The 18,951-nt window shown below is 61.5% G+C and overlaps 3 protein-coding genes across 4 annotated transcripts; 2 read left to right on the top strand and 1 right to left on the bottom strand.

Annotated features, from left to right (window-relative positions):
• Positions 1-1,499: 1,499 nt before the first annotated feature.
• On the bottom strand, positions 1,500-9,553 carry RGS14 (regulator of G protein signaling 14). Of its 2 annotated transcripts, none has more exons than XM_054287832.1 (15): positions 9,462-9,553; positions 8,149-8,170; positions 6,942-7,096; positions 6,744-6,836; positions 6,104-6,247; positions 5,810-5,959; positions 5,525-5,645; positions 5,323-5,447; positions 5,043-5,246; positions 4,869-4,945; positions 4,223-4,349; positions 3,875-3,956; positions 3,649-3,707; positions 3,319-3,433; positions 1,500-3,050 (listed from the first exon to the last, which is right to left on the bottom strand). In XM_054287832.1, the coding sequence occupies exons 1-15, from the start codon at positions 9,504-9,506 to the stop codon at positions 2,821-2,823; spliced, it is 1,749 nt and encodes a 582-aa protein (XP_054143807.1). In that variant the 5' UTR covers positions 9,507-9,553; the 3' UTR covers positions 1,500-2,820. The 2 variants fall into 2 exon arrangements, with proteins under 2 accessions (XP_054143807.1, XP_054143808.1); XM_054287833.1 differs by having other exon boundaries at positions 5,525-5,642.
• A 1,925-nt stretch (positions 9,554-11,478) lies between these two features.
• LOC128944697 (ADP-ribosylation factor-like protein 3) lies at positions 11,479-13,699 on the top strand. The gene is made up of 6 exons (XM_054288071.1): positions 11,479-11,540; positions 11,880-12,023; positions 12,111-12,227; positions 12,328-12,378; positions 13,077-13,262; positions 13,335-13,699. The coding sequence occupies exons 1-6, from the start codon at positions 11,523-11,525 to the stop codon at positions 13,380-13,382; spliced, it is 564 nt and encodes a 187-aa protein (XP_054144046.1). The 5' UTR covers positions 11,479-11,522; the 3' UTR covers positions 13,383-13,699.
• A 1,010-nt stretch (positions 13,700-14,709) lies between these two features.
• Positions 14,710-18,820, top strand: LMAN2 (lectin, mannose binding 2). Its single transcript, XM_054287933.1, has 8 exons — positions 14,710-14,857; positions 14,938-15,056; positions 15,146-15,263; positions 15,514-15,593; positions 16,721-16,882; positions 17,571-17,685; positions 18,077-18,196; positions 18,329-18,820. The coding sequence occupies exons 1-8, from the start codon at positions 14,716-14,718 to the stop codon at positions 18,487-18,489; spliced, it is 1,017 nt and encodes a 338-aa protein (XP_054143908.1). The 5' UTR covers positions 14,710-14,715; the 3' UTR covers positions 18,490-18,820.
• Positions 18,821-18,951: the final 131 nt, after the last annotated feature.

The raw sequence follows: 18,951 nt of genomic DNA, 5'->3' as shown, positions 1-18,951 counted from the left end.
ACCACGGCCCTTTATACACAGGCCAAGAGCAAAGTCTAAGGAGCCCCGTGTCGCCCCTCGGCTCCGCTGGCTGCTCACCTCCTCCCCAGAAATTCCTGCAGTTAATGGGTAACACCCACCACATCCCGCTCAGTCAGGGCGGGATGGGGCATGTGCCCCCGGGGTACTGGGGCACTCCTGGGCTCGGGGTGAGCTCAGTGAGCTCAGCTGCCATGGGGATGAGCAGAGCCGGGCACTGCTGGGACCCAGAGCCCAGGAGGTGATGCTGGAGGAGCCTCAGCTCTCCATCATTTGGTGCCAGGTGGTTCATCCGCTGCACGAGAGGAAGAGGAGGAGAAGAGCTTGGTGCTGGTGCTGCTGGCGTGTCACAAACCAGAGGTGAGGCCATGTTCACCTCAGTGCCACCACAGCATCAGCCATGAGGGATCGGCTCTGCCCAGGGCACAATGTCCTCACTCCCAGGGCGTTGGAGATGGTTGATGCCAGCACCACTGTGATTGATCCCCATGTCCTGCCACTGGTGGTGATGGTGGCACACAGCTGGGCTCAGTGTGGGGCAGCCAGCAGTGCTGAGGGCTATGTGGGGCAGGGCCTGCATCCCCCTGGCACCACATCTTCCCTGGCACCACATATTCCCTGGCACCACATCTCCCGGCGTGTGCAGTGGGTGAGCAGGAGAGGAGCAAGGCCAGCGCTGCCGTCACCACCTCCTTGGTCCTGTTTATCATTACCTGCTGCTTACACACCTCCAGCCAAGTTTCCATCCACCCACAGGACACACAGCAAGCTCATGTCCACAGGGGACAGACAGTGGCCAAAGGCTCCTCCAGCCCTGTGCCCGTGGGAGTGGGCACAAAGGGCTGTTCAGTTGCCACATCCCCATTTCCCCAGGATGAAGCACTGCCAGAACTCATTACCATGATGAGCCAGGTGCAAGTGAAAGGAAAGATCCCTTGGGTACTCCAGGGCACTCAGGGACAGCCTGGGGACACCTGTGCCACTGCTGGAGCATCACTGAGCCACCTGCACTGTGTCACAGGCTGATGGAGCTGGATGCCTGGGAGGTGGCACAGCAGGGGACATGTCCTGCCTCCGCAGGGCCTGGGGACCCTTCTGCCCGGGGGTGCAGGCAGTGTGCCGGGGGCTGGTGTCCCTGGTGTCCGCACTTGCCCTGTGCCCAGGGGCTCTTGGCCAGCTGCCCCCACAATCATTAACCCAGTGAGGCCCTGGCAGCTCTGGCTGTCACTCATTGACAGGGTTGGGGCTGAAGTCCTTGGCCATGCCGGCCCTGCAGCTTCCCCTGCTCCACCAGCAGTGCTGGGTAAACAAGCTCCTGGCACTGCCCCTCGCTGCCAGTCAGGGTGGCACTGGAGCCTAGGGCTGGCCCAGCTCTGCCATGGCCCTGGGAAGGCTCTGTGGGGAGAGGAGGGTTGAGGGGACATTGCCGCAGGGAAAAGCACAATCCAGCCCTGATGGCAGAGGAAGGACAGAATGGTACATCCAGGCAATGCTGTTTATTTCCCCTGGTTCCACAGCACAGACAGAACTGAGCAGCATCACAGGGACACAGTGGGGCTCTGACTGAGGCCACAGGGCTGCGGCTGGCTGTGGCAGCATAGGGCTGGATGGCCATGCCCCCATACCTGGGCAAGCCTAGGGGCCCTGGGTCACCCCTCTGCCTCTGGCCAGGCAGTGGTGGTGCAGTGGTTACCCAAGGCACAGCCAGGAAGGGCTCTGGCAAGGATGGACTGTGGAAGGATCTCCTGACTGCTGTTGGGGAAACATCTCCATTGCAGATTCTGTCTGGGACCTCTGGGGACACCGGGCTGCTGGGCATGGGGACCAGCAGTGCCCAGCCAGGACTGGCAGATGGAGGCTCCAGGCTCCTGGCAGGAATGACAGGCTGGGCACACGCTGGGCACCGGCACACCAGGCTGAGGTGCTCACACCCAGGGCTGCTGCATTCTGCTGGCACCAAGCAGGGCTGTCCTACAGGCTGAGCACCCACACCCCAGTGGGGATGGGGCAGGGGAGATGGGGATTTGCTCCTGCTTGTCCCTCAGCAGCTGCCCACACAGGATCTCCGGCAGGGGGGAGGAGGAGGAGGAGGAGGAAGGCTTTTTTGGCACCATCTGCTGGCTCTGCTTCTGGCTGCCCGGGGCAGGAACCATGTGCCCTGCTCCAAGCAGCGCTGCCGTGGCAGGATCAGGCCACGCTCACGCAATGCAGACGTAACAGCCTGCCCGGGGCACAGCCTGGCAGGGCCACGCTCACCCTCCCCAGCAAGGGTGGACTTGCAAATCAACAACGGGGCAGCCCCGTTCCCACGGGGCCAGGGCTGCATCTGGCTCTGAGCTCGGGGCACAAGTTCTGCTGACCCTGCCTGCCCACAGCACTGCAGCTCAGGACTGGAGCCTGCCTTTCCTCCCCACCCAGCCTGTCCATCCTGTACACCCTGCAGCTGGAAGGGAGCTTTCCCCACCCAGAGAGCGAGCGGGGCTGTGTGACACAGGCAGGATGTGCTGGGCAGGGCAGAGGCACTGGGCAGGGCAGTGCCAGGGACGTTGCAAAGTGCTTTGCAACGAGGGTTCAGACTATGTACAAGAGTCCCTTGGTGTGCACCGGGACGTGGCCCCACAGAGGGGCATGGCAGCTGCTCAGCCACTCACAGGACATGACGTGACAGCGTGGGACAGGATGTGGATGGATCTGCAGTCTGGGCAGTGTCAGCGGTGCAGGGCAGGGGCTGTCAGGCCCCTCTCAAACCCTGGCATGGCCTGGGGGTGCCACACGCCGGGTGTGGACGTGCAGCAGCACTCATCAGAGCTTGTGGTCCAACGAAGGCTGAGCCAGAGCAGGCTCTTCCTGAGGGCAGCTGCTTCCCTCAGAGCCAGCCTGAGGGGCACTGGGCTGCTGTGACCCCTCACAGGCGCTGCTGTCCTGCACGGGGAGCTGGAGGAAGTCGGGCAGGACCAGGTCCTCCTTAGAGAGCAGCCCACGCTGGTCGTTGGCCCGGCAGCTCTGGGCACGGTTCAGCAGCTCCACCAGCCCTGGGGAAATGCAGATCATGCACCTGAGCCAGGCACTGGGGCTTTGTCCCAGCACCTCAGCTGCCCTCTCCACCTGATATGACCCTGAACGTGTCCCAGGCACAGCACTGGCACCTTCTCCCTGCTCCACGCCAGACCCCAAGACCCCACAGCCCATTCCCAGCTCAGTGGGACCCTGCAGCCATCCCCAGCACACCAGGAGGGGCTCTGCATCCCTCAGCCTGTGCTTTGCCCCAGCCCCTCAGCATTCAGACACGCCAGCTCTCACCTTCCAGGTCGTACGTGCGGCGGTTGAGGTTCATGGCAGCTGAAGACTGTGGCCTGGAGAAGGAGGAGGGCATCTCCCATCGTGTGTCAGGCTCTGCTCCTGTTGGGCTCCCCTCCTGCAATGAGCAGCCCAGGCCTCAGCCACAGGCAAGGAGGCAGCACTGCCCTGGGCTGTGTCCCCATCACCCTCCCACAGCCTGGCTCCTGCCCTGGCACCACTGCCCAGCCCTGTGGCAGGTGCTGGGGCCACAGCAGGGCCCAGCTTCCCTGTGGAGCATGACAGCAGCTGAGAGGGCATCTCTGACCAGGGCTGGTGGGATTTGATGCTCACCTCACTCCGGAGCAGAGAGGAGGCAGCTGCAGCCTCAGCGCTCCCCATCACTCGCACGTCTGCAAGGGAAGGGATGCTCAGTGCCCCATTCCAGCATCCTGGTGCTGGCCAGGCAGGGACAGGATGGACCCTGTCCCATGGCCAGCAGAAAACAGCCTGACCCTCTGAGAGCCCTTCAGGCTGATGTGGCTTGAGGGGACATGGCTTGGGAGGGAGGGCACTTTACCTGCTGGTGTTTCCAATACAAGTTTCTGAGCAGACACTGTGCTGACCAACTTCTCCAAGTCCAGGGTGGCTGGCTCACCTTGCTGCAACAGGAACAGCACTCAGCGTCACACTCACTGTGGCACAGGAAAGGCAGCCAGGCTGAGGACCCGTCTGGCCAGACAACACCCCCTGGTCCCTCCCAGCACAGAGCAGGATGTCACAGCCCATCCCAAAACAGGGATTGTAGGAGCTCACAGGCACACAGCGCTGCTCCCCACTGCCTGCTGAGAGCCAGCAGCCCCTGGCCCGACCCCAAACGCAGGGTTCCCCCAAAGCTCGGGGCTGGCCGTGCCCCCAGGCTCCTCACCCTGCGCAGCAGCGCCTGCTCCACGCTCACGCCGTACTTGCCCAGCACGGGCTGCAGCGCCTCCCGGATGCGCTTGGTTGACTTGGCTGTGATGCGGATGGTCTTGCTGAGGGAGGAGATTTCCAGGCTGCAGAGGGGGACAAGAGGTGGCTGCAGGCAGGAGCAGAGCCAGGGCACTCGGGACTGCCTGAGGGACTGGGTTTGAGGCACTGTGCATGGCCAACAGCATCAGCCCCAAAGCTCCCTGTCATAGACATCTTTTATGAAAAATCCTTTCTTTCTTTAGGATTTTTCCTCCTGAGAAGCTGAGAGGCTTCAAGAACAAAATGTAAACAATGGTTATTTGCTGCTGTGGAATGCAACAAGTAGATCTTTGATTGGCCCATGTTAGTTGTTTTTAATTAATAGCTAACCACAGTCAGCTGGCTCAAACAAAGAGTCCGAGCCACAAGCCTTTGTAATCATTCTTTCTTTTTCTATTCATAGCTAGCCTTCTGATGAAATCCTTTCTTCTATTCTTTTAGTATAGTTTTAATGTAATATATATCATAAAATAATAAATCAAGCCTTCTGAAAAGTGGAGTCAGATCCTCATCTCTTCCTTCATCCTAAGACCCCTGTGAACATGGTCACAGCTCCCACTCACTCAAAGCTTATCCTGTTCTCCAGCTTCACCTCCTGGTCTGCCAGCACGGAGCACTCCTGGTCCAGCACCAACGCTTTCTGCAGGACACAAACCATCAGGAGAGAGGCAGCACAGTGGTCCCGGCACAGGGATGGTTTGGCTGGCACAAACCCTGCTCCCCCCTGCCGGCCCTACCTGCTCATTGCCCACCAGGAACACCTTGATGTCGGGCAGGCTGAAGCCGCGTTTCTCGCACAGCCCGGCCAGCATGTCCCGGATGGAGTGGCCGGGCCGGACAGAGGCCAGCGAGGCCGTGCCATCGGGCAGGTACACACAGCAGTACTTCATGGGCTTGCCTGGCAGCTCTGCCTCGCTGCCCCCCAGGCTCTTCTGCTGGCCCTGAGGGAGGGATGTGGCAGGATGAGCCCAGCCAGCGGCAGCGTGGTGCCCTGGCAGTGCCGTGGTGCCCACTCACCTCCGTGCAGGGGCTGGTGGCTGTGCTGGCCGAGGACAAGAAGCCCAGGTCTAGGCTGGCTGAGGAGTTGAGTGAGCCCTGGGACTCCCTCCACAGCATGGCGCTCCTGCTGCCTTCTCCCCCCTCTAGGACAGACAGAGGGACGGTGGTGGGGACGTGAACACCCCTGAGGCCCCTCTGTCCTGCTGAGCAGAGCACCCACCTGCCCAGGAGGGCTCTCGCCGCTCTCCCTTCCTGAAGGAGCGCTGCAGGCTGCGGCTGGCGCTGCTGCCCGCCGTCTCCACGCCCAGGGGCAGCGACTTGCCCAGCTTCAGCTTCGTCTTCTGGGGTGAATTGAGCAGCATCTCAGCATGGCAACACCTGAGGGTCCCCCTTCCCTTTCCCTGGTGCCCTGACTGTCTGTCTGTGCCCAGCCTGGGGCTGAGCAGCAGGGAGGGGACCCAGCACCTTGGGGACGTGTCCCCATTGCCCTTTGCCCCCGACTCACCTTGCTGAGGTCAGGAGGGGGGCTGCTGCTGCGGGAGTGGGGCCGCAGGTCAGGCAGGGGCTGGCCCTGGCTCTCTGCCCGCAGGCAGGCCTGGTACAGGGGGGATTTCACAAAACGTGTGTAGCTGTCAAACTTCATCAGGTTGAAGATCTGGAAGGGGAGGATGTGTGTGCTTCAGAGCCCTGCACAGCTCCAGGCTCCGGGCACTGCCCCATGGCACAGCCCCACGGTGACGCAGTGATGCTGGGTGATGTGGGGCGGTCCCACAGCCCCATCCTGTGGGTGCTGCCTTACCTGGAGCTGCTGGATACGAAACATGTCTGGGGAGGGGGTGGCCAGCATGTCCTCCCCAATCCAGGCCTGCTTGTCAATGTTCACAGGACTGACCGAGTGGCTGGAGAGGAACTCATCGTAGATGCGCCGTGCCTCCTGGGCCAGCTGGGGGGACAGGAGGCCAGGCTGGGACCAGCCACCCCCTCCTCTACACCACACCAGGGGAGCCCCCTGCTCACCCCACAGAGACACCTGAGCCCTGAAGAACCAACCTGCCCCAGGATCAGCTCAGTACCTGGATTTCAGGACCAAGCTCTGGGCACAACACAGCAGTGTCTGCACAGAGGCACAACCTGAGGGAGGAACCATCCCCTGCAGCCACCTGGCTCTGTCCCCATAATCCCCTGTCTAGCTCTGCCCTTGTCTTGTTTGTCTCCCCAGAAACACTCTCCACCCTCTGGCAGAGGAAGCACATCCTGCTCTGTGGGGCAGGCAGTCCCAGCTGTGGCTTTTCAGATGCACATCACATCCATCTCCTTATTCCTTCTTCAAGAGCCCCCAGCCTGCTCAGCCCCCCAGAAAAGGGGTCTGCCAGGACCCCTGGACAGCTCTGCCCACATCCCTCCCAGCAGCTGGGAGCAAAGCTGCCCAAAGCTGGTACCTGCTGCGTGTCACTGGCTGGGATCTGCTGGAAGCGCTCACATGCTTGCCAAAAGTAGACATTTTCAGCACTGAACTCCTTCTTGAGGAACTCCTGCAGGGCAGAGAGAGCTGCTGGCCTGGTGGCACCATGCCTGTGGGACAGTTGGTGTCCCAGAGTGGACGGGGCAGGGGCTGAGCTCTGGGCTGTGACACTCACAGTGAAGTAGGTGACAGCCACACGGTCCTGCAGCAGCGTCTCGAAGGACTCAGCCCAGCTGACCACAGAGCCCTGGGTGGATCCACACGAGGCTGGTGGCCCTGGCAGGCTGTTCACACTGTGGTTGCTGCCACGGGCCCGGGAGGCATTCAAGTCTAAAAGAGAAAAAGTGTCACTTCTGGCTGTCTCCCTGTCCCCCAGTGTCACCCCCCAGCACCAGCAGCCTCCACCTGCCCCATCTGCATCAGACCTGGTGAGTGCTGGGTAGGGAACATGAGGAGCATCACTGTGGCATCCTTGGAGGATTGAGCACCAGGATGACACAGCTGGCACTTCCTGGCATGACAGCTCTCCCTGCCAGGGCTGGCAGTTGTGCCCACCCTGGGTGTCACTGTGACTCCACCCGTGACTCATCTCCTGGGGTAAGACAGCCATGGGGAAAGCAGAGTACAAGGGGACACAGAGGGCACACAGAGTAGAGGGAAGCTTGGAAGATGGGCAGAGGTGCCTGAACCCACTTTCTCTACTCCTCTGGCCAAGATGAGGGACAAACCCAGCATGTGGAGGGCACAGAAAATGTCATTTCCAGCTCCTAACCCTGAGGAAACCCCACTTTGGGGAAACCCAGGGTGACCATGTGCTCACAAAGATGGAAGTTCCCAGGGGCAAGCCCAGCTTTGGAACTGGTTTGACTGGCATGCAGCTGAAGCAGGGGGTCATTTGCAAGAGAAGGTGAGGCTATGGAAGCAGTGCTGTCCTGGCAAAGCTGGCAGGAACAGAGGAGGTGTGTCAGGCTGCTCCTTTGCCAGGCCCCCTGTACTTATCCTCCTGGTGGGCTAAACCACACGTAACTGGAGCCAACACAGCTAAATAAACCATCTGAGATAACCAGTGCACAGTCAGACCGACAGACATACAGAGACTCCCTTAGGGAACCTGGGTCTGGCTGGTACCCAGGTTTTCCTTGCCCCAGGAAGCCACTCAGCCCCCTGCACCCCAAAGTGCCAGCTGAGCAGCCAGAGGGAGGGACAGGCACCAGGGGCCGTGTGGGAGGGATGGGGGGACGTGGCCAGTGCTGGCACAGCCTGTGCTGACACAGGACCTCGCTGCCTGCTGGCTCCCTGCCCCTGGCACAGGCTGCCTGTGGGCTTCCCTCTCCCCTGAAGGTGATGCTGGGCCCCTGTCCCAGGGCAGAGAGCAGCCTTACCTCCATCTGACACGGCCGGGCCCTGTGGGAGTGGAAAGAAGAGAGGTCAGAGGGGCTGTGTGGCATTGCTGGCCCCGTGGAGTGGCAGCAGCACCAGGGCAAGCCCAGCTGAGCCCAGAGCGAGAGGCACTGCCAGCAAACACTGCTCTGGTGTTACCTGCCCTGTGGCAGGGGCAGACACAGCACTTCCAACCCAGGGCAGCGAGCAGAGAGCTACAAAGGGGGCACAGCCTTTCTCCTACCCCTCCATGGCCCAGGGCCAGGCCAGCAATTGGGGAAGGGCAGCTGCTATCAGATGTAACCTGCCACCCAAACAAGAAGGGAGGAGAGAAGCAGCCTCCACAGCACAGGAAGAGGAGGGGAGGAGGGGAGGGAAGGAAGGAAGGACAACCACAGCCCCAAGCAGGCAAACTGCCTGTTCCCTCCTTCCCTGGAGCCTGGAGCTACCAGAGGAGATGCCCAAAAGAAGGGACCGGGTGCTGCCAGTGCAGGGCACAGCAGGACGGGGTGCCTGGGCCACCCCAGACAGCAGCCCTGGGGTGGAGTGGCCAAACAGGGAGATGGGCAGAGCCTCCATGGCCAAAGCCCAGCCACGCACTCGCTGCAGGGTGCTGTGTCTCATCCCCTGCTTGGGGCCACTGAAGGGGTGCCCACATTCCATGATGCCCTTGGAAGGGGTGCCCACATCCCAGTGATGCCCCTGGAAGGGGTGCCCACATTCCATGATGCCCCTGGCCCAGCTGGCTGTGCCCACCACACAGCTCCTGATTGTCTCCATCCCAAACCCACCATCCCAGCCCCACTCTCCCTGCCACCCCACCCCACATTCCTCTGCCATGTCCCTTACCCCGGTCCCACGTCCCTCTCTCCTGCCAGCTCCTTGCTCATCCCCATCCATCCCTGCCCGCATCCACACGGACATCAGCACTGCTGGCTGCTGTGACCCCATCCCCCTGCCCACCACCCAGTGCCACACATCCCCTACAACGCTGCCAAGCCTCACACAGCCCTGCTGCTCACCGCCCCGGCCCCACACGCGTTACCCACCCCGGACACCGCTGCCGGCCCTAAACCCTCCACAGCTCCGCCTGCTTGGGATGCCCATCCTTCCCTTCCTGCCCAGGAGCCCCACACCTCCCACCTGCCGGTTTCCTGACTCCACACATCGCTCTGTGTGCCCGTTATCCGCTCCGCACCCTCTGCCCGCCCGCTCCGCACTCCCGGTACCGAGCTCCCGCCGCGCCGCCGGCCGGGACAGCCCCGGGGCGGGACCGGCGCTCCGGGGGATGGGCACGGGCGCCCCGGGCACTCACCATGCGCCCGTTGTGGACCACCAGCAGTTTGCCCTTGCCCTGCATGCCTGGCTCGGCCCGGCCCGGCCCGGCCCGGCGCGCTACGGGCGCGGCCCGCGGCCCCGCAGCATCCCCGGCCGGCGGCGCGGCTCTCCCAGCCCGGCCCGGCCCGGCGCTCCCGGCACCGCCACACTACCGCTTTCGGCTCCCACAGGAAGTGTCACCATGGGAACCGAGACCGCAGCGGGGGGGAGCGGAGCCGCCCCCCCGCCCGCCCCGCGCCGCCGGCACCGCCCCGGCGGACACCGGGCCCAGCCTCGGGCCGGGAGCCGCCGCGGCGCCTCCGTGCCCGTCCCCGTCTCCATCTGCATCCGCATCCGTTATCCCAGTCCCATCTGCATCCCCGTTTCCCGTCCCCATTCCCATCTGCATCCCTGTTTCCCATCCCTATCCCATTCATTCCCCATCTGCATCCACATCCGCGATCCCGTCTCCATCTGCGTCCTTGTTTCCATCCCCATCCCTGTCCCTGTCTCCATCCATATCTACATCGGTGATCGCATCCCCATCTGCATCCCTGTTCCCAAACCCATCCCAGTCTCCATTCCCAGCTCGGCTGGGGTCACCAGCCCTTTGTCCCCTCCCCGCAGCCTGAGGGGGCTCCTCCCGGCCATCACATCACCCCGGGGAAGGGGCTGCAGGGGCAGGGGGACATCAGCAGGCCCAGCCTGGTGCCACCAGCCTGGTGCCACTTGCCCTGGTCACAGAGGGTGTGGGGCTGGCCCCAGTGACAGCGTTTGGGGAGGGCTGCCTGTGCTGTGTTTGCCAGCAGGACCTGGCAGTGAGGAGCAGTGGACGTGCAGCGTGGAGTCACCAAAGTGATTCCTAAGCAGTTTTGCCCATCTCCTAAGGTCGGGGTTCCATGTTGATCAGCAACCACAAACCAGTGGAGGATATTTTGGGTTATTTGTTAGGAAATCTCAGTAACTAAGAGCGCAGGATAAACCGCAGAGCACCATGGCAACCCGCTCAGGGAAATGCTAATAACGGGGATGTAAGGTGGGTGATTAACCTAGCAAAAGCAGAACCCTAACATTAAGTTGGGTGCAGATCTATGCAGAAAAAAATGAAGCTTTCCCACCGTGTGCAGGCAGAAAAGCAGAGCACCACAAGCAGCCACAGGGCTGGCAGGGTCTCTGGGTGAGGGGAACAAAGGGTGGCACCTCTGGCTGCCCCTCTGCCCCCTGCCACTGCATGGAGCAGCAGTGGGATGAGGGGTGATCGTGCTGCTCCCCTCTGCTTTGTTGGAGTGTGGCTGTGTTGTTTGGCTTGGCTTTGCCACCAGAGTTATAAATAAAAATGTCTCTCCAAGAGTGCGTGACTCACGGTCCTCACCACAAGGACAACCTCTCTGCTGGGAAACCTGATCTGAGCATGGAACTGCAGCATGCAGGAATCAAAGACATTGCTTAATTAATGCACTTAATCCAAACGGAGAACAGATGAGCCCCTCACCCCACCTGGGTTGGGGGTGGGCTGCTGGAGAATGTGTCTGAGCCCCTCTGGTCCTGTGTCATCCCCAAGCTCCAGCTGCTGCCAAGCCAGCCTCAACCTGCTCCAGGGCCTGGTGGTTTCCCTTGGGCAGCACTGGGGAGCTGTGGCACTCGCTGACGTGGCCCCAAGCAAGCTCAGCAATTTCTTCTGCCACCCTGCGAGGGGACAGCTTGGTGTTGCCTCAGTGTGAGGTATCCCAGCGTGTGAGGCTGTGCCAGCCCTGTACCTGGGCACGGCATCCTCCATGGGGAGGGGGATGCCCTGTGCCCCAGTGCCCCAGCCCGGGGGGACCTGGCTTATCCCGGGGGTAGGCGACGGCGGGGCGACAGCTGGCTGGAGGATTTGCCGAGGGCATTATTTAACACTGTGGGTAAATGGAGAAACAGCAGCTAATTCCGGAGCCCGTAATCCTCTTCCTCCCCCGGGAACAACGGGGAGCGTGCCAGTCACGAACCCACCGGCGGGCCCCGGGGACGAGCCCCCGGCAGCTCCCCAGGCGGTGCCGCGGGCCGGAGCCACTCCCGGACCATGGGGGATGTGCAGAAGGTAAGCGGGGTCCGTGACATCCCCCCGGCTCCAGGGGGGAGCGCAGCACCAGCCCTCAGCGGTGGTGCCAGGAGGGGCTGCCAGAGCAGGGCTCTGCTTGGGGCATGGCCCCACAGCGTGCCCAGGAGCTGGGAGTGGTCCCACACCCGGGAGGGGGGAATTGGGGCTGGGCAGATCTGCTGTGGGGCCACCCCGAGCCTGAACACCTTGGGAGCCGGGCCTTGATGCTCGCTCAGGCCATAGACACAAGGCTCCCAAAGCCAGCAGCGTGCCCAGTCCCCCCTCTCAAAGAAGGGACCCGGCACCCCAGAGGGCTCCCCCAGCACCCCCTGTCCCCAGGGGCTGCTCTCCGTCATCCAGAAGCTGAAGGGATCCCCGGAGCAGGAGCTCCGCATCGTCCTGCTGGGGCTGGACAACGCGGGCAAGACCACGCTGCTGAAGCGCCTGGCGTCCGAGGAGGTCAGCACCATCACCCCCACACAGGTAGGGGCTGCTGGGGCCACGGGCAGGGCGGAGGGCGCAGGGCACACCCATCCCCTGGGTGACACTGGGGTTTGTGTCTCCACGCAGGGATTCAACATCAAGAGCGTGCAGTCCCACGGGTTGAAGCTGAACGTTTGGGATATCGGGGGGCAGCGCTCCATCCGGCCCTACTGGAAGAAGTACCTGGGCAGCACAGACCTGCTGGTGAGTGGGGCAGCACCCCCAGGCCTGTGTGGGCCCCACAGAAGGGCTGTGCAGCCCGGCAAGGAGGAGCCCCTGACTGTCCCTTTTGTCCCCGCGGCAGATTTATGTCATTGACAGCGCAGACCAGAAGCGTTTCGAGGAGACAGGGCAGGTATGAGGGGTGGCTGTGGGGCGCTGGGGCTCAGATCTGTATGGCACCAGCTCTGTGGGGACGAGGGGGAAGCAAAGCTGTTCTGAATTATGGGCAGTGCTGCAGGGGGGGTCCATGCTGTCCTCAGAGCTCTGAGGGAAGGCTCAAGATCTCAGCAGGCAGAGATGCCCCACTCCATGGCCCTGCAGCTCCCCCTGAGCTGGGATGCTCCAAGCACAGGGTGACAGTCCCTGGTGAAAGTGACCCCTCAGTCCCCAACTCTCATCCCACCCCACAGCACCCCATTAGTGATACAGCCAAACAAAGGTTTATGAGCAGCAAATTCAGCTACAAACGCTGGGATTGGAGCTCTGAGAGGGGAAGGTGAGACTCCAAGTGCCAGCCCCGGCTGTTCCGGCACCAGACGGCCGTGTGGGTGTGCCAGACAGCTCGGCACTGCCAGGAGCCTCCTGCAGCTGCCCTTTGCCCAGGGCTCTCGGGGCTGCGAGGATTTCAGTGCTCAAGCAGCCCTGCATGTGGCTCCTGGGCTGATGGAGCTCCAGGAGGTGAAGCTCCTTTGGGGGCTTCTCTCCCTTGGAATGCCAAGATTCCTTATCTGCCATGAGCACCAGAGAGGAGAGATGGGACATTTTGAGGGCTGAGGTGTCCAGCTCCATGGAGGAGGGCAGCAGCCCTGGGAGAAGCTTTTCTCTTGGCAGGAGCTGGCAGAGCTCACGGAGGACGAGTCCCTAACGGGGGTTCCACTGCTGGTGTTTGCCAACAAGCAGGACCTGGTGACTGCAGCACCTGCAGCTGAAATCGCAGAGGGGCTGAGCCTGCACACCTACCGGGACCGGGAGTGGCAGATCCAGGCCTGCTCGGCCCTGTCTGGGGAAGGGGTGCAGGTAGGGATGGGGGCCTGTGGGCTCTGCAGAGCTGGGCCCAAGGGCCTGTGCTCACATCCTTCTTCCCTCCAGGATGGGATGAACTGGATTTCCAGCCAGATCATGAACAGGAAGAAGTGAGAGCTGCCAAGTGCCAGACGGGACTGAGCTGCAGGTCCCTACGCCACGGCCAACCCCTCATGCCCCTCGGCTCCCCCTGAGCCTCGGCTGGGCCCTGAGCCTCAGACTGCCAGGCTTGGATGATTTTCCTACCCAATCTTCCACAAATCAATCGGCTGCCCCTCTCCCTGCCTCCTGGGCTTCCACGGGCTCCTCACACCCCTGATCCCCTGCAGCCCCCGTGCTGTTGGAGGGAAGTACGTGTCCCACTGTGCTGAGGGCGTGCACACGTCCAGCACGAGAACCTGCCCAGGACTTGTGCATCCACACTGCTGTCACACCCCACAGGGGCTGCTGTGACCCACACACTGCCCCAGGCACCCCGGGCACCCCGACACGGAGCTGGCTGCACCGCCAGGCACCAGAGTGTTGTGTCCCCTGTGCTCCCGCAGGATGGGACCGGTGCTGCCTCCGTTCAGCACCTCTCGCTGGCCAGGGGAGTCCCCATGTGCGCACAGGACTCGGGACAAGCATGAAGACAGGACCGGCCACTACCGGAGGGATGTGCCCGGTGCCGCCCAGGGGTCCCCGCGCCCTGTCCCTGTTGGTACCACACGCGTTGTGTCCCAACCAGAGCTGCTGTGGCCGGGCCGGTGGTGCCCATCCGGAGGGCCGGGAGGTTCCGCTCCCTGGCCCCCATGGCTGCCGTGGCGGAGGGACGGAGGGAGACCTGCGGGAGCGGGGCGGGGGCTGCCCTGCGACCCTCAATAAAGCGGCTGTGACCTCCTCCATGCTGCCTCGGCCTGTCCTTCCTGAGCCCATTGTTCCGGTTCCCCGTTCCCATCCCGGGGCCGTTCCCGTGCCCATTGTCCCCGTTCCCCGTTCGCATCCCGGGGCCGTTCCCGATCCCATTGTTCCCGTTCCCCGTTCCCATCCCGGGGCCGTTCCCGATCCCATTGTTCCCGTTCCCCGTTCCCATGCCGTGGCCGTTCCCGATCCCATTGTTCCCGTTCCCGTTCCCGGGACTCGTCGGGGCGGGTCACGTGTCCCGCGGGCGGCACGAGCCGCGCACGTGAGGCGGCCCGGGGAAGGCGGGCGGACTACACCTCCCGGCGTGCCCTGCGCCGTCGCGCACGCGTAACGCGCGCCGGGAGGGCGTTCGGCCCCCTACTCCCGCCTCCCGCCGCACTACGGGAGCTGCGCGCCCCGCTGGCCCCGCCTCTCTCCCCTGCCATAGGTGGGTAGTGATGCCGCTCACCTCTGGGGCAGGACCGCAGTGAGTACGGGTTTCTAATTGGCTGCTGCAGTTGTGAGACGGGGCTGAGGGCGGGGCGGGGGAAGGCGGAAGCGGAGCATGGCGGCGGGTGCGGGCGGGCTGGTGGCGGCGGCCGCGCTGCTGTTGACCCTGGCCGGGCCGCGCCCGGTGCCCGCCGAGCTCACGGATGGCAACAGCGAGCACCTGAAGCGGGAGCACTCGCTGATGAAGCCGTACCAGGGTGAGCGCGGGGCCGGGGGGACGCAGGGGGCGCCCCCCGAGCAGCCCGGGCTGATCCGCGCTCTGTCGGTCCCTTTGCAGGCGCGGGCTCCGCCGCCATGCCGCTGTGGGACTTCACGGGCAGCACCATGGTCACCAGCCAGTACGTGCGCCTCACGCCCGACGAGCGCAGTCGGGAGGGCTCCATCTGGAACCGCGTGGTGAGAGCCGGGGCAGGGCGGGCGGGGGTCGGCGGGGGTCGGCGCGGGCCTGGCGCCTCCCGCCTGACGGGGCTCGGTGTCTCCCACAGCCCTGCTTCCTCAAGGACTGGGAGCTCCACGTGCACTTCAAGATCCACGGAGCCGGCAAGAAGAACCTGCATGGGGACGGGCTGGCGCTGTGGTACACGCAGGAGCGCCTGACGCCAGGTCGGTGCCGGGAGCCGCTGGCCCGCAGCACACGGGGCCCGTCCGGGGCGCAGCTGGGCAGGCACGGCTCGCAGCTCCCCGCTCTGGTTTCGCTAGGCTGGGCTGACGTGTCCCGTGTGCTCTGCCCGGGCAGCAGGTGCCATCAGCCACTTGCTTGGCAGCCAACAGCTCGTACAGCTCAGAACTCTCTGAGCACAGGTTCTCACTTCCTTCTGTCTCTTCCTCTCTCCACTCCTCTGCCCTGTTCCAGGTCCTGTCTTTGGCAGCAAGGACAACTTCCATGGGCTGGCTATTTTCCTTGATACCTATCCCAATGATGAGGCCACAGAGGTGAGTGCTCCAGGCTGCTTGTGCAGTGCCCAGCAGTCTGTTCCCTTCCTGCTCCGAGTGCTTCTCACCTGATCCAAGGAAAAGCCTCTCCCTAGTTGGGCATGGTCTGCTCTTCCTCTCCTGGGAGTTGGGAAAGAGAAGAGTTTGTGTGCATTGATGGAGATAAGAAGCTCCTTGCTCTTTCTTGTGCTGCTCTTGGCTACACAGATGTTTCCAAGGCATCTTCTCTGCACAGGAGAGCAGGCACAGAGCTGGTGTAAACCCAGCACCACCTGCCAGTATTCATCCTGATTGCTATTCCCTGACCTCTGTGCTTTGGATACTCATCCCATGATGTTTCTGCTCTTATTTTCTCTTTGCAACCTGTGTGTGTCTGAAAGAAACTCCTGGGCTGCCTTTTTGCTCCAGAATTCTCCATGGCCACAGGACAGATCAGTCCTGTGAGGGCTGGGGATCCTTTTCTTGTGTCCTGCTCTGTGTTTGTGGATCCCATTATGGCACAGTCAGGAAACAGAACTGTGCTTTGGGGTCTGTACCATCCAAACCATGATAAAAAAGTGATGAAGCATCTGGAAATGACCCATTTCCCTGTTGTCTTGATGCTCATGGGAGGTGAATTCCTGCCTCCAGTTGTCCTCTTCTGGTGTAGGTAATCCACTGATCACAAAACCCTGTGTGTGGTTTTGCTGCTTCTGTAGATTTCTGTCCATTCTGGGTCTTGTGCTCAAGGAGCAACTGGATGTGGCACTCAGGGTAGCTGACAAGGTGGGGATTGGTAACAGGTTGGACTGAATGCTCTCAGAGGTCTTTTCCAACCTAAATGATTCTGGGGTTTTTACCCAGCCACTCTGCAAGTGTGGGACGCTCTGGCTGCCCTGGCCATGGAGTACAGGGTGGGTTCATTCACAGAATCACAGGATGGGGGTCTTGAAATGGGAGCTCAGGAAGGGAGGCTCTGCTTTAGGCAGCTCAGGCTTGGTTCAGAAGCAGCTTTAGGTGGAGCAGCAGCCGTGCCCATCCCGTGCTCCGTGCCTGACCAGGGCTGTGCTGCCGTGCCCTGCTCCCACCCTGCGGGCTCTGTCTGCGCCCCAGAGCTCCCTCAGCATGTCCCCTGTCTGTCCCCACAGCGTGTGTTCCCCTACATCTCAGCCATGGTCAACAACGGCTCCCTGAGCTACGACCACAGCAAGGACGGGCGCTGGACGGAGCTGGCCGGCTGCTCGGCCGACCTGCGCAACCAGAACCACGACACCTTCCTGGCCGTGCGCTACTCCCGCGGCCGCCTCACGGTGAGACCACGGGGACAGCTGCTCAGGGGCAGGGCTGGCTCCAACAGGGGCTGGAGATGGTGTTTGAGGCTCAGCCAGTGCTTCTCTGGCACTTCTAGCTCCAAAAGAGGTGCAGCCAGGCAGGAGAGTGGCGTGCCAAAAGTGATTGATTGCCTGGAGAGGGTGTGCAGTGTCCCTCCTGGAGATGTTAATGAATCATCTGAACACAGTCTCTGTGATTTGGGGTGATGGTGTTCGCAGGGGTCTTGGGATGAGGGAAGAGATGAGGATCTGACTCCATGTTTCAGAAAGCTTGATTTATTATTTTAAGATATATATTGTATTAAAGCTATACTAAAAGAATAGAAGAAAGGATTTCATCAGAAGGCTAGCTAAGAATAGAAAAGGAATGATAACAAAGGCTTGTGACTGACTGAGACAGTCTGAGACAACTGGGCTGTGATTGGCCATTAATTAGAAACAACCACATGAGACCAATCACAGATGCACCTGTTGCATTCCACAGCAGCAGATAATCATTGTTTACATTTTGTTTCTAAGGCCTCTCAGCTTCTCAGGAGAAAAAATCCTAAGGCAAAGATTTTTCAGAAAATATGGCTGCAATTTGGGATGGCCCTGCTTGAGCAGGGAGGGTGGAGCCTGTCCCATGGTTATGAACATTTCTGGTGTGACTCTCGTGGTTTTGCAGGTGATGACTGATGTGGAAGACAAGAATGAATGGAAGAACTGCATCGACATCGCAGGGGTGCAGCTGCCAACCGGGTACTTCTTTGGTGCTTCTGCTGGCACTGGAGATCTCTCTGGTGAGAGGGGCTTTGCTCAGGAGAACACATGGTGGTTGGAGCCTGGATTAGGTGGCCCTGTCTTGGCAGGGGAGTTGGATTTCCAGAGGTCCCTTCCAACCCTAAAAATGTAATTCTGGGATTGAAACACTGCATGCACTGGATAGCTTCCATTGATTCCTTGCTCTGGATTGCTCACTGGGCTCTTGAAACCCTTTTGGGACCCATGGCTGGGGAAAGGAGGCACCTGAGAGCTAAGGAACCCCTTTGGATTGCAGTTTGATACCTGGGGATGAGGGTGGCTTGGGAGGGAAGGAGACTGGACCTGGCAGAGGATGATCTGAGGGGTGCTTTGAGTGTGTGGATATCTCAGAGCTTCTGATGGTGTTTGCTGCTTATGATTGCTCCCCAGACAATCACGACATTATCTCGATGAAGCTGTTCCAGCTCATGGTGGAGCACCCTGTAGAAGATGAGGCCGTTGACTGGACCAAGATCGAGCCGAGGGTCAGCCTCCTTAAATCTCCCAAAGGTCAGCCTGTGGGCTTTGGAAACCTTCCGCGGGCGATTGGGAGGTCTGGGAGGCACTGAAGGCGTGACACCTGGCAGAACTGCCCGGGACCCGAGGTTCTGTTGGTGTCTGCAGCTGTTCTTTCCCTTGCAGACAATGTGGATGACCCGACGGGGAATTTCCGGAGCGGGCCGCTGACGGGCTGGAAGGTGTTCCTGCTCCTGCTCTGTGCCCTGCTGGGCATTATCGTCTGCGCCGTGGTGGGAGCCGTGGTCTTCCAGAAACGCCAGGAGCGGAACAAGCGTTTCTACTAGTGGGGCACCTGTGCCCAAACCCATCTTTTTTTATGGGGAGCTGTAAAAAAAAAAACAAACTGTGGTTTCTAAATGCTGTTTCTGAGAAATACCAGAAGTATTTTCTTACCTGTCTGTTTGGCTGTAACCCCTGCCTGGCCCTTGGCCTCCCGCGGGTTGGACTGAGGGCAGTGATGCCCGCTGGCTCCCCAGAGCTCTGGTGAGGGAGCCTGGAGGTTGCTCCCCGGTTTTTCCAGCGCTCCCCCCGCCTTGCTGGGACTTGCTGTGCTGCCTGGGGCAGGTGTGAACGTGAGGGGCTGAGGGGAGGGGGTGCGAGTGGGGCATTAAAGGACTGACACCACCCGAGGCTCCGGCTCTGTGTGATGGGGAGAGAAGGGAGCAGGGTGGGCAGTGCTGAAGGGACTGGGGGGATGGAGGGAGGCAATCCTGGGAGGATCCCCAAGGCTCCGCGGGTGGCTCTGC

Source organism: Melozone crissalis, unplaced genomic scaffold (assembly GCF_028551555.1).
Source record: "Melozone crissalis strain CALT ecotype California unplaced genomic scaffold, PUWL_Pcris_2 ptg000061l_1, whole genome shotgun sequence".
Classification (NCBI taxonomy): Eukaryota; Metazoa; Chordata; class Aves; order Passeriformes; family Passerellidae; genus Melozone; species Melozone crissalis.
Note: the sequence above shows the minus strand (reverse complement) of the source record. Positions and strands in the feature narration are given on the sequence as shown.